The following is a 16448-nucleotide window of genomic DNA, read 5'->3' as shown; positions in this document are numbered from 1 at the left end:
AGGATTTATAACATTAATGCTTAACTTTAGATAAGACTACTTGACTGACCACAACATTAAAAAAAGAAAAAGAAATCAACCACAACAATGCAAGATTCCTCCTACATGTTGACAATCTATTTATTGGTTCATCGTATTTACAAAAGTGCATTTATAATAGTGGGGTTTCCAACATTTACCTCTTTTCACAAATATTTAGTTGATAATGACAACAGTACAATAATCTACCTTAAAAAGCATGCCTTCTTCGGTTCTTGCAGTTCAAAGTAAGCGGTCTTGATCCAATCTAGTTCCAGGCAGGCACACCTGGTGTACTGTTTAGCTTGAGGGACAGAGACACTGCACAAGGCACTTTAACTTCACCTACTCTTTCTCTCAGCTCATGAACAGGATTCAAGACATCATTGAGCTAAATGAAAACCTTTACCAGCAAAACATTCATCCTCTCTAATATACGTACACTCACTTTTGTAAAAATCTTTCTGATTTCTGATCATCATTTGTACATTTCTGCTGAGCTGTTTATTTACTAGATTGCTCCTCATTTAGATTTTACAGATTTTGCCAGAGACGATGGGGTTGGGGGATGGAAAGAAAGAAAGGCAACAGTCCAAATTATATTATACTCTCTTATTAGCATAACCTGACAGACTGGAGAGAACAAAAGGCTTAACACTATATTAAAGTATAGATTCTTCTCAGTTTTTCAATAGATTTGTCCAGGAAAGCCCAAGTGGAGACCACTGGAGCTGCGGGGATTTGCAAAACCATGAATCCATAATGTTCATCCGACAGCAGGCTGTAAAAGGTGGAGGAACTCATTCTGCAGGCTAGCGTCTTTTAGCGACTGATGTATCATTGACATGACTGATCCAGTTGGGAAGAGGAGCTGGTGAAGAATTATGGGATCAGACGAGCAGGGTAGTGTAAGGGGAGCGGTACGGAGAACTGTACAGTTTCACAAAGCGAGCGGTGTGAGGTGGCGTGAGGGGAACATGGCAGCGGATATACAGCGGGCCCTCAGAAGACACTTTCAGCTTCTTCTTGACTTTGAGTGCTGGATTAGCCATTGAAGCGTAATGTCTGAGAGAATCAGGGGACATAACAGTGCCATGTAAGTATAGCAGCCTAGAAACATCATACAGCAATCTAAACTCATCCTCATGGAACGTTACCTACCAATGTTATCTTTCTCTTTGCAGGAAATCGAGTAGCAGCAGATCTCCCGGTCTTGAATAGCTGCCAAGTTCCTAAAGAAATAGAACATGAAAAAGGATCAATAAACAATTTATATGGTATGGTATTTCATTTCAGGCCTTCTAGTTATTTCAGGAATAGCTGTAAAAAGAGTGTAGTCCAGCAACAGGAAAATATAGAAGCAGATACAACTCTTAGCCAATAGATGGCAGTAATTCTTACAACAACATGAGACCCCCAAACCACATGACCTTTCCATTTCATGCAGACAGATGGTTAAACTCTGGTCTAGACATTGTGACTCATCTCATTCTCCAATTCTTAGAAAACACAAAAATTCGCAATCTGATCCAATGTTTTTATTTTCTTTAAAAAAATAAAATGCATAAGATAATTTTTTAGAGATAGAACTTAAATTGTGTGTTGTTGTTTTTTAAATAGAGCATTGCTTTATAATGAAGATTTAAAAAAAAAAAAAAAAAAACTGGGATGAGCAGAACCAGTAATGCAATTTCCTAATTATTAAATTAAGTTTTCTATTATGGTAAGTCAATCTTATTAGTATCATATGATTTGGCAGAATATAATCAGAGGCTATATGAGGCCGAGATAGTCCACTCGTACATGAATGGGAGAAATCATAACGTTCAATATGGTAGCTTTAGGAATGTGTGTCCCACCAAGAATGTCCATGCGAATTAGCTGGATCAGTTATTGAAACAATTTTCACAAACATTTATGTATCAGTATTTCTCAACTGGTGGGTCACAACCCAAAAGTGGGTCACACAAGAAAAAGTAGGTTGTTTTAGTGGGTTGCGGAGAGTGTGGTCAAAGAAACAACAACAACATAATTGTAAATGTTTTTCTGATGCAAGACTTTTATTTTGAAAGACATGTGTTAATACTGATGACACTTCTGTCAGACACAGTTTAAGTAAAGCGTGCCTAAGAAAAATGCATTGTCCTGATTCAGTATCTGCAGTCAGATGAGATGTTGTCAGGCTATATCTCAGTGTGATTATTCTAACATTTTAGTAAATTGTTATGAAAAAGTCTCTCACCTCAGAAAAACACTTTCCTGCCCTGTCAGACAGTATCATGTGCTCACACTGTGCGAGTGCAAATGCAGAGGTGCATGCTGTATATTACTTCATTATATATATAATGAAATTACGAGCATACAACGTCGTATTTACGCTGTCAATTAAGTCATGAAATTACTAAAAACTACCAATAAATTGTGTGTTAGCTAAAAAGGATTTTCACAAAGGTATGATGTTCATTCTATTCATCAGAATCAGTGTCTATGTTATTTTAACAGTTCATATTAGCATTGTGTATTTACAATGGCAACTATTATCGGAACCCTAAAATACAACTTAATTTTCTTTCTGTATTATATTCTGTATTTTTGATGACTGTGGTGGCTCATACCAATTTAATAACTTTAGGGTATTATGAAAAACTAGGACTTCTATTTAACAGCCTTACCTTGTTTATTCATCAATGTTAGTGATATTCTAACAATATACGTGTATGCTAAGTAAAATGGAACGGTACTTCGGTGTGTGTCAACCATTTCTGAGAAATAAATTTGCTTGGTTCAAAGAAATTCCTAAAAATGTAGGTCGCATGGGAGAATGTGGGACCCATGACCAAACCAGTTGTGAACTACTGGCCTAGAGAAAAAGTAATATAAAAAGCTATACTGGTTAAATAATTAAATTTCTCCCCACCAATCTGACCAAGGTGACATCAGGCGAAAATAAAATAAATTTGAGCTGGAGTAAGTACATTTTCAATAAACATTTTTTTAAATATAATTTGCACTGATAAATCAATTTAGGTATTGTCCATTTTGATTTCATGTAGACTTTAATTGAAAAATCAGCGGGGAAACATCTGCATGTGTGGTGTACAGCTCCTTACATTTTTTCAATTAGCTGTTTCTCATCCAGCGCATTGGGAAGATCTCTCTTATTGCCGAGCACCAACACCTAAAAGACAAAGACATCCATAGGAACTTATGCGGTGAAGATGAAGATATGTTTGGGCAATGATGTGGGAAAAAACAAGGAAATGTCTTACAGGGATTCCTTGTAACTGTGGCTTGTCTAAAAGATTGTGCAGCTCATTTCTGGAAGCTTCAACCTTCTCCCGGTCCGCTGCATCCACCATGTACCTTTAAAAGAAAATGGAGAAAGGATGCACATTTTTATTATTTTGGTATGAATACTTTCCTCTTTCCCTTATAGAATATGGATGTAGAGATACTTACACTATTGCATTCACCCCACGACAGTATCGCTCCCACATGCTTCTGAACCTCGGCTGACCTCCTATATCCCAGATCTGCACAGTAATCAGACCCACGTTAGTTTCAGTGTTTATTATTTACAATTAAACTTGCACCTTATTTTTCTCCTGAATGCAAAGAAACCAAGATTCTTAATTAAAAATGGACCAAACCTTGATGGTGACATTGCCTTTTGTGACCTTCCTCATGTTGAACCCAACGGTTGGAATCATGTCTTCGCTGAACTGGCCTGACTGGGGGGGATAATATAGCACATATTAACAACTCATGGACTTAGACTTGTTTGTGGTGAAATGTTTCCATTATTCTACCTAAAATAACTTTACTTTTCTTTTGGGTTTTTTGACGCCCAGTTTATTTTCCTATTGCTGTAAGCGTAGGCCTGCAGTGATTGACACTGTAGTTAAGGGCTTCCCATCAGAAACATTTATTTGATCTATGATTCATAATGAAAGTTCACAAACAAAAAAACCTCAAGACCGCTCTGAGAAATTCCCATGGTATATTGCCATCTACTGTACTAATCTACAGAGATTCTCAAATTCAGGCCATTGCCACAGTCAACTCTGAAAGTTCTGTGCCAATATGGTGATTATTATACAATTACAATATTTTGCGATTCTAATTAAACTTCTTGCACTCCTAATGTTTATTCAAACAATACACTCAATCTCAATAAGAAATTTGACCAACCATTTAGGAATTCATCTTTAGTAGTCAGCAATCACAGTATTTTAGTCACATCATTAATAAACACTTATTAGTATATATTACTGACCTGGTTTTGACCTGCCTGACTTATGAGGCAGGTTTAAACCACAAGACCACCTCTCCAGTTATGATTCAGTTTTGATGTGGTCTGCCTTGATAAGGGAAAATTCCCTCCCTATAAACACTTTCCCTTATTAGTCACGCTGTTGCCAGTAAAACTTTCTTTCTAAACATTAGGACCACCACAAAGTATTCTAACACACTCATTCAGTTCTTGACTGCATAATAACTGAGAATATGCATGTAGTCCTGGTCAAGATTACGCTGTCAACAGCTCTGGCTGCTCGGCTCTTGCAGCTAATAGTAAACAAAAGGGTTACTGAGTCAGCACACTATCTCAAGACTGTCTGGCAACAGGGAGAAAGATAACCAGCCCCTTCACACTATCAGCCATCATTACTCAGAGAGATCCAGACAGATTTTGGAAAGTAAAAAACAAATCCCACGGCACACTAATGCACAAACATGCATTGCTTTAAATGGCATATTAATCTGGATATTGTATTTAAAGTAGCACTCACATTTAATGTTAAACTTAAGTCAGGTAGGAGAACACAATAATACAGTCATACAAGTAGTTATATGATGCTGTTTGTGACGATAAAACAACAAATTTACATATCGTCGCTGTTTAATTATTTTTTAAATAAATAAATACTGCATCATCAAAGTTGGTATTGTGGCTTTATATATGGTCCGACACGTGCACGAGTCATTATAAAATGAACATTTTATGAAAATCAAGCTCAGATGGAGTTGCAAGGCTTTTAACCAGCGAATGACAGAGATTTGTCTGAGGCAGTATCTCTGTTTAAAAGTAAAACAAAACAAAAATAGCCAGAATCATGCAGCTCTAGTGGGCACTTAGTTTTTCGTGTTGTTCATTACATATGCAAAGGCTATTTAAAACAGTACTAGTCGGCAAATACAAGACTCTTCTCTGCTCTTTGAATATATAAAACATAGCCTTTATAGACAGTGTTTCTTGAGTAAAGAAAATGCTGTACTTAATCAAACATCAGTTCTTTATTTACGCTTGCACTGCAAACAAGCAGAGACTCTCCAAGCCGTGTGGGGCAATTCATTCACAATAGAGGCGGGTGGAGTTATAAAGTTTGACCGCCAGTTTGAGGATTCAATGGAGTTACGAGTAGGGCTGCACGATTAATTGGAATTAACACTAAATCGCGCTTAAACCGATCAGTCTTAGTGCGATTATTTTTTTACGCGTAGCTTGTCAGTGAAGCACAGCTCTGTGATGAGTAGTAAATGCTGCTCCATCTAAAAGCACTGCGTGTTTGAGTCGCTTATCAGTCCCTCCAGTTTTTCGCGATTCTGCGATCGCTGAATACAACGCAAAATAAACAAAATCTCGAAAAAAAATTTGCGATCCTGCATAATTCCTAATTTAACCGCAAAATAATCACAAAACTTCAAAAAAAAGACCGCACAAAACATTAAATTATAATCACCCAATTGAAATATCTCTAGTTAATTAAAGTATCAATGCATTTTTACGTGGGTACAGATGTTGCGCACGTGTGATGAGCGGTCTGTCAAACATGGCGAAAGAAAAAGCGTCTCTCCTGCCCTCTCAGCGCCCAGGTTTTCATTGGGCAGTACGGCAAACTTATTAATGCGTTTAACATGATTGAATGACATAACAAAAAGTATGATATGCTCGATGGTACTAAAAAGAATTATTAAAAGCGCAGTATACCGTGAAAGAGAAATAATTTCAGCCAGTCGAGGGACAGTCTGTCTCTGACTGCAAGTGTGTGTGTGACTGACTGACTGCGTGTCACCGCCTGTCGGCCTAGTTAGAATATTGAATTCTCTTTATAGCGCTTGAACAAATACACATAGCTACAATTACTTCAAAGTATTCATCTTGGCAAGTATTTACGTAAAACAATCAGTAATATCTGATTGGGACGTTTGTCATTACTGTTGTAGGTCTTAAAGTGACAGTAACCTAATTTACCTGCTGTTGTTAATGTTAATCAAGCAACAACAATACGCTACAGCACAATTAAAAAAAAGAATTTGATTAGACCAAATAAACAAGCTTTATGCATTTTGTTTGTGATTTGTGTCATGTATGACTATTGTGCATCTGACATAATACTATTATGTTTTTTTTTACTATTATAAATGTTTTCACAAATTTCTGGAAATTACCACCACAAAATCAGTCATTTTGATCGCAAAAATCACCTAAAAAAATCGTGAAATCCTGGAGGGACTGGCTTATAACCTGCATTTGAAAAAGTAACAAGCGTCAAACATCTTTCCAAAAATGAGAAGCATTTACAAACCTGTTGTCTAACAAAAGGGAACATTTAATAACGTTTTTACTCCAAACTCACTTCATAACATCAATCGAGTGTTTGAAATAACTGAGCTAGAATGAGGCAGAAAATTTATTATTTCACAGTATTCTATACAGTGATAAAGGCTATGTCGATTAGCACTGCATTATAAATATACTTTATCATCATAAAAATATCCGAGAAGGCTTCAAGAACTGGAGGGGGGGGGGAATCGCAGCCTTTGCCATATTGATTACTTGTGTAGCCCTACTTACGAGGTTTAGTCACAAGCTCTTAATACTTTCATTGGTTAAATATTTGTAAAACCAACATATTTGACCAATAGCATTGATTTTTTAAAATAAAATAAAACAAAAATTATGAAATATAGATACAAGGTGACAGCGACGATATTTTCTTATATCGTAGCATTTATTTATTTGGCATCTGATACTTTTCCACGGCGCACCTGACAACCTGTCACACTGTGTGCTGCGGCACAGTGGTTTGGAAACAAGCAGGCAGGTGCAAATGGGACATTGAGTGCACAATCTCTCACATCTCTGTGCCTTGATGAAAACTTAATTGCACTTGTTACTCCATTTAAACAATTAATGAGATACACACATGGTCACCTCAGGAGATGTGATTCCCACCTGAAGCGCTGAAATGATTACACAGCAAGAGTTTTTATAGAGACGATGGGGTGAAGACCGAAAAAACTATTCTCCTGAACGCTATGAGCCAGCAATTCACTAAATGATGCATAATACAAATTTAGCTGCAGTATGTCTCCTCAGAAAACACTAAATAAATAAATAAATAATCGATGTGTGTGCAGTCTTTGTCTTCTGCAGTCTACAGAGGTTTTGTGTACCATACTGGTTTAAATATATAATTAATTACACTAATAAATAGCATCATGATGATCATTATGTCTCTTTATCTTGAGAATTCCTATTTACTACTATCAATTAAATATATATATTTTTTTAAACATGAGCAAGATGCTTGTTTAAACCACATGACCAACTCCTGCCATGATTCAGAGTTAAAGGGATAGTTCACTTTGAAATAAATTTTTGGTATGTTTTAGCTTACCTCAAGGGCATCCAAGATGTAGGTGTCTTTGTTTCCGCAGTAGTTTCAATTTTGATATTTTTAGGTCAAACCGTTCTTGTCTGTCAGTCATATAATGCAGGTCTATGGTCACCACCTCAAAGAGCATGCACAGAGAAGTCCAAATTAAACATGATTTAATGACTCGTAAATGTAAGTACACATTGATGGCCTAAGACACGAAACGAGCGGTTTGTGTGAGAAAACGAACAGTATTTATATCGTTTTTACCTCTTGTAAACACAGCCACGTCCAAGTGATCTGAGGGCGCGGGCGCTTCGCTCTGTGCATGCTCTTTGAGGTGGTGACCATAGACCTGCATTATATGACTGACAGACAAGAAGGGTTTGACCTAAAAATATCAAAATTGAAACTACTGCGGAAACAAAGACACCTACATCTTGGATGCCCCTGAGGTAAGCTAAAACATACCAAAAATTTATTTCAAAGTGAACTATCCCTTTAAGATGGTCTGCCTTGATGAGGGAAAGTCCTATATGTCTGCTTTTCCATAGTAACAACATTTCTAGCAGTTCTTCTCAGAAAACACAGCTTGTTTTTATTCCATCCTATATTCCGAAAGGAACTCCTTGAACTCTATTATGCTGCATTGACCCAACTCACACCTAATGTCAAATCTATAAATGGTATCTATCTCTACATATCAAAGTCCTCTTCAGTTGAAATGAATGAAAACAAATATACAACAGAAATATTTCCAACCAATGAATATTCATATTACATGATGCAAAACACAAAAATTGGCTAATGTGACCAATTCATGTGAAGTTAAGGTGATGAATCTGACTTATGTAGTCTCATTTTACGAATTCCCTTCCTTCAGCATACTCTGAAGCTCAAGATCTTCTGCATGCCTAGCATGCTTGTGATTTATAAGAACTCTCCCTCAAAAGGTCAATTAGACCTTTTCGAAAGAAGATCATTCTGAAAACAATTTTTTAAAAATCCACACGATTTGACAATTTGAGGGAAGTGATGGTTAGAAAAGAGAGAACTGCAAATATAGGCAACACATGAGGCCAATGCTTACACTGAACACTTCAGCCAACAACTAATGCGCCCTAAGCATTTTGAGCAACACAAATAGCATTTGAAAGTTGGTATACCACATTACATTCATACATTTTACCTTACAGTATCTAGTATTCTACCATGGTAAATAAAAAAAAACAATGAACTACTGTGACAAGCACATTTAGCTTACTCGTGCACCAAATCACATGATGGAGGACGTCACTTGACTAGGAAGAACCGCATTAAAATGTTTGTGAGTCTTGTGACTGACTAATGCCAGAAAGTAAACATACGTACAGTGCTTGCAAGAACAGATAGTGGAACTACTTGTTAGATTAGGATTAGGAATGATCTTGCAGAACAAGTACTACAGTACATACTTGATTCAGAGTATGAGGTTATATATTATTTTTTTGCCTCAAGACAGAGGAGGTCCAGTTAGACACAGGGGATGTGTCTAATCAACAACATAACACAATGCAATGCAGATAAAACAGTATTATTAAGAATTAATTATTAGTCACATTGGCATATGCAATTAAAGAGACAGTTCACCCAAAAATTAAAATGTTGTCATCATTTAATCACCCCCAGATTGTTCCAAACCTGTATGAGTTTCTTTGTTCTGTTGAACACAAAAGAAGATATTTTGAAGAATGTTGGTAACTAGTTGACAGTAGCCATTGACTTCCATAGAAAAAATACGGGATGTCAATGGCTACTGTCAACTGTCTGGTTACCAACATTTTTCAAAATATCTTATTTTGTGTTCAACAGAAGAAAGAAACTCATACAGGTTTGGAACTACATGAGTGAGTAAATGATGACAGAATTTTCATTTTTGGGTGAACTATCCTTTTAATACTACAAGTATCAAGTTACACTGCCTTTCCTGTATATGTGCATTGTGCAAAGATGAAATCCTGCAGTGGTTTTAGACTTTATAATGACACCTTTCCGTGTGGATGGATAAAGTTTGTTTACTGCTTATGGCTACTGCTTGACATTTGTCAATTTTTTTGTGCATCAAGTCTCATATGAGGCACTTCCATATAACAGACATTCTTTGACCCAATTTCAAAGATTTTTTTCACATTGTGCTATTACACAGCTGAGTGCTACCATGTACTGTCACTTGCTGTTTGCAGGTCGGCAGTATACTTGGTGTGTTTATGATGAGTGTGTTATATTTAATTGTTATTATAAATAGTAGCAAGTGGGTAAATTGCATGGATGATCATTTCACGTCAACATGGCGGCGCCCCTCCATGTAAAATAAAAAATATATAGAAGACTGATACATCTAGACTAGAGTCTTCACGTCAACATATTTCTAAAAGTTGTTGATTTCTTTATGTATAACATATTTTTACTATAAAAACGACTGAGTGCACCCTTAAAGCTGAGAATAACACATTGGGTTGTACATTCCCATGCTTGGAATAGGAATACGTAACACAACCAGTTAGTTTTAAAGAAAGCTGCCTGTCACCAATAGTTGGATTTTGTTTTCTTTCTAGAACTCCGATCAAGAAAACAAAAATGTTCCAGGGTTAAACTGAGCTGGCATTATAACAAGATTATAGGGTCGAAAATATGTGTACGTGAAGCACATTTCACAGGATGTATACGGTAAACTGTCAACTGCTGTCAACACAAACCATCGCCTACCTACGCAATCAAATTATTGATGGTCAATCATCTGGGAGCTAACGTTAGCCGGTTAGCTTTCCCAAAAACGTTGATTTACAAATCAAGTTGGTCTTTTCCAGTCGTCTACTGTGAATTTAAGTAAAATTAGCTTCATTATCTGTTAGTAAAGCAATTATGTTAATTGTCTGGTGTAGTAGACTGACATTCAGTCTCTTAGACTTGTTAAACTAGCTCATGCTAACCGCAAATACTCACCGCGATTACGTTAACAAACGTCGTTTTGCCCGAATATTGCAGCCCGACGAGGGTTAATTCCATTTCTTCCTTCCAAAAGAGAGCCTTAAACCAGTCCAAGAGGCGGTTAATGAGTGCCAACATTTTGATGTAAGATTTTTCGGGTCTGTGTTGGTTTGGGCAGTTTGCAATGTTTTTCACCACTAGAAACGTAATGTAGTGTTTGGGAGGAACTGACCGCTGTCATATGACTGACTGTGAAACGTTTGCGAACTGAATGTGTGTTCATACGCGTTGAAGCTGCGCCACTTATGCGCAGGCCTGCAGTCCGACTCATTTCAGCGAATCGGTTCCTTCGAAAAGTTCATTACACACGAGCCAAAACAGTGATTCGTTTGTGTCATAAAGCACAGTGTGGCATTTTACAAGCTCAACCACGTTAAAACAAAACCATATGTAGGCTACTAGGCACATACTTGTCTTTTATTGTTTTGTTTTTATTGTTAAGTTTTATGATAACACTTTACAGTATAAGTTGCCCATGAAACTAAGAATGATCAATGTACTATTTGTTACAATAGTTATTAATCTTTGTTAACGTTAGTGAAAAAACAACTAGGCATATGCTTGTTAGTTCAGGACAGGTCCATTAAATATATTAACTTTTAATCTATTTATTTTTAACATTAACTAAGATTAATTAAATAGAAGCATTTTTTATTGTTAGTTCATGTTAACTAACATATAAATAATGTTAGCAAATGGAACCTTATTGTAAAGTGTTACCACTTTATTTTAATTTCACATGTCAGTTCAATGTATTGTTCCCATTATACAACTCATAAAACTTAGAACATAACATTTAATTTACAATAAAAAATACAGTTACATTTCCTTTCTAAAAAAAAAAGTCTTTGCACATTGTAACTCTATGACCATAAAATATAATAACTGCAAATAAAACAAACAAACTGCAACAAGATGACTTATACGTGTTGTTTAGCAAAAGTATCCAAGTGATGGATTTTATATATATCTGTAGAACATGGTGCATATTGATACAATAAATATAATGAATAATAGATGTGTTTGACAGTCAAATCCAAACAGATGTGAAAGTGAAACAACTGTCCTTAAAACAGAAATAGCTGCAAGCAGACAGAGAGCAAACTACTATATGTCATATTCACACATGTGATCAGAAGAACATTAATACAATAAGACAAACATGAAGCATTAGATGCTGGTCGTTGTGCCTTTTAATCTTTGGTGCAACTAAGACATATTTCTCTGTTCATTACCACATCCCAAAGGTTTTACCTGTTAAAAAATTAAATTTGTAATGTTTAATTATTACTTGCTTAAATATATAATTCACTAACTGTCCTCTGCTCTTTCCTAAAATCTGAAAGGCTGTCCTTTAATGGTTTAACACTGACAAGCTATACAGTATATCCTCTTGACTCAGCTTCAGAGAGCAAATGTTCCATCAAGGCAAAAACAAACATGTCGTCTTTTCCTATAACTTCAGCTCATGTGAATCTGTTTTGAAACTGAAGTGATAAGACCTTTGTGCGGATCCATTCAGAGTAACAAACTATAGTTAGATGTTATACTGCAAATCCAATCCAGTCTGTTGTAGAGAGTCTGTTCATTGGGTGTTCTTCAGATCACAGAGAACTTTCAAGGAAAGCTGTTGACATCACACTTGCTATATTCTTCTGATACCGAGTCAGATCCATCACCCATTTCCTCCTTGGAAAGTTTGCAACTGCATGTATCTGAGGGCAATACATGTGTGCACGGTTTTCTTACTGTGGAAAGATGGGATTATATCAGACATAGGAATTTCATTTACAAAAAATAATTTCATATTACATACAACAACGCATTTTGGATATGGTAACACTTAGCTTATAGGGTCTAATTCTCATTAGTTGCTTATTAACATGCATATTACTATAGGATATTGGCTGTTTATTAATACTATAGAGTAAATATGAATGGCTTATTCTGCATGACCATATTTTTACATCCATTAGTACCCAATTCCTACCCAATACCGAAACTTAACAACTATTTTACTAATTATTAATAAGCGGTAATAGGAGTTCATTGATGTAAAAGTTATAGTTAATAGTAAATAGTGAGAATTGGATCCTAAGGCAACTGAATGTAGCTTTTGTAGAATATTTTTATAAATTTTTCTAAAGGGTCAGGCTAGTAGCAGTAGAAACTTAATACATATATAGACAACTAGAAATTTGACAAACATGAAATTGTTACTTACATTTTATGAGCATCTTGTATTTGAAAATTTGGAAAGCAATGTACATGATAAAAACGAAGCAAGTCAACACGGTGACTATTAAACAGGCCACCATGAACGGATGAGACAGGATCCCGTTTTCTTGTTTGTCTGTTGGGTGGTCTGTCTCTTTACCATTTCTTACACCTATGGGACATTTAGAAGAAGTACCAGGGTTGTGTGAGAAATACCTTGTAAGATAACTATTTCGCATAGAGCATGAATATAGTAATTTAAGATTCCTCCTCAAAATCATCGATTCGTCAATAAATGCAATAGTAATATATTTAAATATATAGTATATATTTATATCATATAAATATAAACTTTCAGCTAGGGGTGTAACGATATTCGAACCGAACCGAAAAACCGCGATACAGAACCCATGATTCGAATCCCGATACTCTCGTGGCGTACTGAACAAGCCCCCTGCTATCCCGGCCCCGCCCAGCCCGGCTCATTGGACCTCATGTCCAATGTCTCATGTCCTCATGTCTTATTGTGTAGCTACACAACGAATTCAGTTATGAATAAAGGTATGTTGAAAGATACAGTAAACTTACTGAAAGGCATCATAACTCGTGTAATCGCTCAATCATGTTTCAGCAGCGGAAAGACGTCAATAAAACAGCATAGCTTGTCACTAGCATTATATTTACCTTAGCAGAAGTCATTCAGTGTCCACAGCTTGTTGGTTCGCTAACTCTTTCACTAAATAAATGCACTATATTAGCCTATATATTATATTTTACTTAACCTGTTAATCTTTGTTATTTAATGTATGTTTAAAATATCTTTCATGAAAATGACAGCAACTGTGTCAATTATTATATTTCAATAACAAATTAGAGTAGAAACATAAGTTAATGCAAAAACTGCCTTACGTTCAGTTTACATGTTTTCATACAATGTGTTGGGTGTTGATTATTATATCTAAAAAATAAATAGCATCTGAATTTAGGCTAAAAGTCTAGGCTCTGTTGTTAACCTTTAATGTTACAGTACGGCTCCCTATCTAGTTTACAGCATTAGCAGATTTTTTTTTGAATCCTTGCAAAACGTTTAATTGTAATTTAATTAATTTAAAGACAAAGACACATTTTTTTCATTAAACCACTGTTTAAAAAAAAACCCCAAAAAAGCTATTTTAGCTTTCTAAACCGAACCGAGACGTCAAAACCGTGGGAAAATTGAACCGTCAGTTTTGTGTATGGTTACACCCCTACACACTACATTTCAAAAGTTTGGGTTAAAAAGCTTTTTAACACTTTTATTTGGCAAGAATGCGTCAAATTGTTTAAAAGTGACAGTACTGTTAAAAGATTTGAATTTCAAATAAGGTTATTTAACTTTCATCAAAGGATCCTGATATGTCAACACAACTGTTTTCAACATTGATAATAAAGAATACATTGAGCACATTAGATCAGCATTTTAGAATGATTTCAGAAGGATCATGTGACACTGAAGACTGGAGTAATGATGATGCTGAAAATGAACTTTGCCATCACATTAATAAATTACATTTTAAACTATATTAAAATAGAAAACAGTTATTTGAAAATTTTATAGTAAAATTTCCCAATATCCCTGTCTTTACTGTATTTTTGATTAAATAAATGCAGCTTTGATGAGGATAAGAGATTTCTTTCAAAAAACATTACAAATCCTGCTGACCCCAAACTTTTAAACAGTAGTGTATCATACATTTTTAATTACAAATATGTAATATGAATGGAAATGGAACCCCATAATGACAGTATGTGTTTCAGTAGTAAAATGTACAAACCAGAAGATACACATCTTGCATTGTGGGTCTTGTTTCCAGGGATCACATCACCAACACACCTGATTGTGAAACTCAAGTTAACACCTGATAAACAATCTCAAGACTATTAATTTAAGCTCCAATGAAATGTAGCAAATACAAAGTTTTACTGTATAATGGATTTACACGTGCTGCCCTCAGCATCATAGTAAGTGTTTTTTGGACATGCTGGCTCACAAATGTAATTGTAATCAAAGTCACCTGTCAAAACACCAGAAAAAAGGCAATTGAAGGATTTAAAATAGTATCATGATTGAATCACTTTAATGTCTCTCTGTCCTCAAGCCCTCTACACACTATGACCATTAGAAAAGCCCCCAGGAAAGACACATAGAGAGGATGAGCTCTAAATATTAATCATTGTGGAGAGGAGACGTGTCATTTTTGTTTGATTAAATAAATTAAAAATGCCTTACCTCTTCTCCTCATTTTATGTCCAGGTTCACAGCTTATTCTTTTCTCACAACTGCTGCAGTCTTCATTTAAGCATAAATCATTATTACAGAAACATTTGACCTTACCCAAAGCAGGGTTTGGTGGACATTTCTCACACACTATGCCACTGTTCTCTTGCCATGATTCTTTGGGATACTCACCTGTCAAAACAAGTTTAAAGTAAGTTTGAGCATTTAATAATAATAATAATAATAATTCATTACATTTATATAGCGCTTTTTTTGGCACTCAAAGTGCTTTACATAGAAGGGGGGATCTCCTCAACCACCACCAATTACAATGTATTATTATTATTATTAATTGAATAATAATGCTATTAAATATAATGCTAATAAAGCTGTAACTCAAATTATAGATATAGAAGTTCAGCTCAAAACATCACCAACTTGAACACTCTAAATGCAATAATCATGAACAAAGAATAAATTACAACGTTTATAGTCTTGAGAATATCATGGTACTTACCCGAAGGGCAGGCTTTAAAACATTTCTTTCCAAGTTCATACTCGGTGGTCCAGTCACAGTTTATAGCCAGACTCGAAATCCAGCTGCCACAAACACAGAGCAGTGTAAACCAAAACCAGAGCTTAGCAATGTCCATTGTATCACAGCGGTAGATTGAGGATTGCTCTCTATTTTCATTTCTCACATTTTATAGTCTGACGTTACACCCACAAAGCAGAGGCGTGAGCATGACGAGGAAGAGCGAGGTCAAAACCAAAGAGCCCAGAACTGAGAGTGAGAACATGCAAAGACATGCAACAAGATGTGAATTTCAATTCTTGTAATCAACTCACTGGAAATCTTTCCAAAGAATTTCTTTGGAAAGCATGAGATCTGTGTACTTTTTTGGGAAAGATTCACTTTATGGGGTGGAAGAAATAAATGCCCCTGAAATTCTTTCATACTTTCCTTTTAAGGACAATGTATTTGATGCTGTTGGTTGACATGGAAAATATGGCTGGATGTGGATATCAAATACATATTTACTATAATTCACAGTTTCAGAGCATGAGGTTGTGGGTCATCATAGTCCATCCAAAAATGAAAATTCTGTCAACATTTACTCATCCTCATATTGTTTCCAAACTTTGGAGTTTTCTTTCTTCTGATGAATACAATAGAATAATGTATGTTAAAGTAACTTATTTTTATTCAACTTTCATTACACACTTACACATAAAGGTTATTTATTTGCATCTGTGGATCCATGAAG

The 16448-nt window shown here is 35.5% G+C and overlaps 2 protein-coding genes across 3 annotated transcripts in view; both read right to left on the bottom strand.

Annotated features, from left to right (window-relative positions):
* The window catches only part of tnfrsf18 (tumor necrosis factor receptor superfamily, member 18), a 343660-nt gene extending 327743 nt beyond the window's left edge, over positions 1-15917 (bottom strand). Inside the window, exons 1-6 of one of the 2 annotated variants that reach the window (XM_056253735.1) lie at positions 15698-15917; positions 15193-15372; positions 14887-14977; positions 14738-14796; positions 12931-13059; positions 12285-12454 (exon numbers count right to left, since the gene is read on the bottom strand). In XM_056253735.1, coding sequence (XP_056109710.1) covers positions 12324-12454; positions 12931-13059; positions 14738-14796; positions 14887-14977; positions 15193-15372; positions 15698-15833 — 726 coding nt within the window. In that variant the 5' untranslated portion in view covers positions 15834-15917 and the 3' untranslated portion in view covers positions 12285-12323. Of the gene's footprint in view, positions 1-12103; positions 12455-12930; positions 13060-14737; positions 14797-14886; positions 14978-15192; positions 15373-15697 lie in introns of those variants that run through there. The other variant, XM_056253734.1, reaches the window with a different exon arrangement.
* arl8ba (ADP-ribosylation factor-like 8Ba) lies at positions 91-10895 on the bottom strand. Its single transcript, XM_056253736.1, has 7 exons — positions 10662-10895; positions 3669-3749; positions 3478-3551; positions 3288-3381; positions 3129-3196; positions 1180-1250; positions 91-1083 (listed from the first exon to the last, which is right to left on the bottom strand). Exons 1-7 carry the CDS (start codon positions 10782-10784, stop codon positions 1034-1036), a joined length of 561 nt encoding a protein of 186 aa, XP_056109711.1. The 5' UTR covers positions 10785-10895; the 3' UTR covers positions 91-1033.
* Positions 15918-16448: the final 531 nt, after the last annotated feature.

Source organism: Rhinichthys klamathensis, unplaced genomic scaffold, assembly GCF_029890125.1.
Source record: "Rhinichthys klamathensis goyatoka isolate OS25496 unplaced genomic scaffold, OSU_Roscu_1.1 h1tg000109l_1, whole genome shotgun sequence".
In the NCBI taxonomy this organism is placed as follows: Eukaryota; Metazoa; Chordata; class Actinopteri; order Cypriniformes; family Leuciscidae; genus Rhinichthys; species Rhinichthys klamathensis.
Note: the sequence above shows the minus strand (reverse complement) of the source record. Positions and strands in the feature narration are given on the sequence as shown.

What these genes read in the sequence shown, in the direction of transcription:
- arl8ba (XM_056253736.1), bottom strand. Translation starts at nt 10,784, where the DNA reads ATGTTGGCACTCATTAACCGCCTCTTGGACTGGTTTAAGGCTCTCTTT. An exon ending in AAGGCAATGTCACCATCAAG is followed by an intron (nt 3,552 to 3,668) that starts GTTTGGTCCATT and finishes ATTACTGTGCAG; the next exon opens with ATCTGGGATATAGGAGGTCA. An exon ending in CGTGGGGTGAATGCAATAGT is followed by an intron (nt 3,382 to 3,477) that starts GTAAGTATCTCT and finishes TTTCTTTTAAAG; the next exon opens with GTACATGGTGGATGCAGCGG.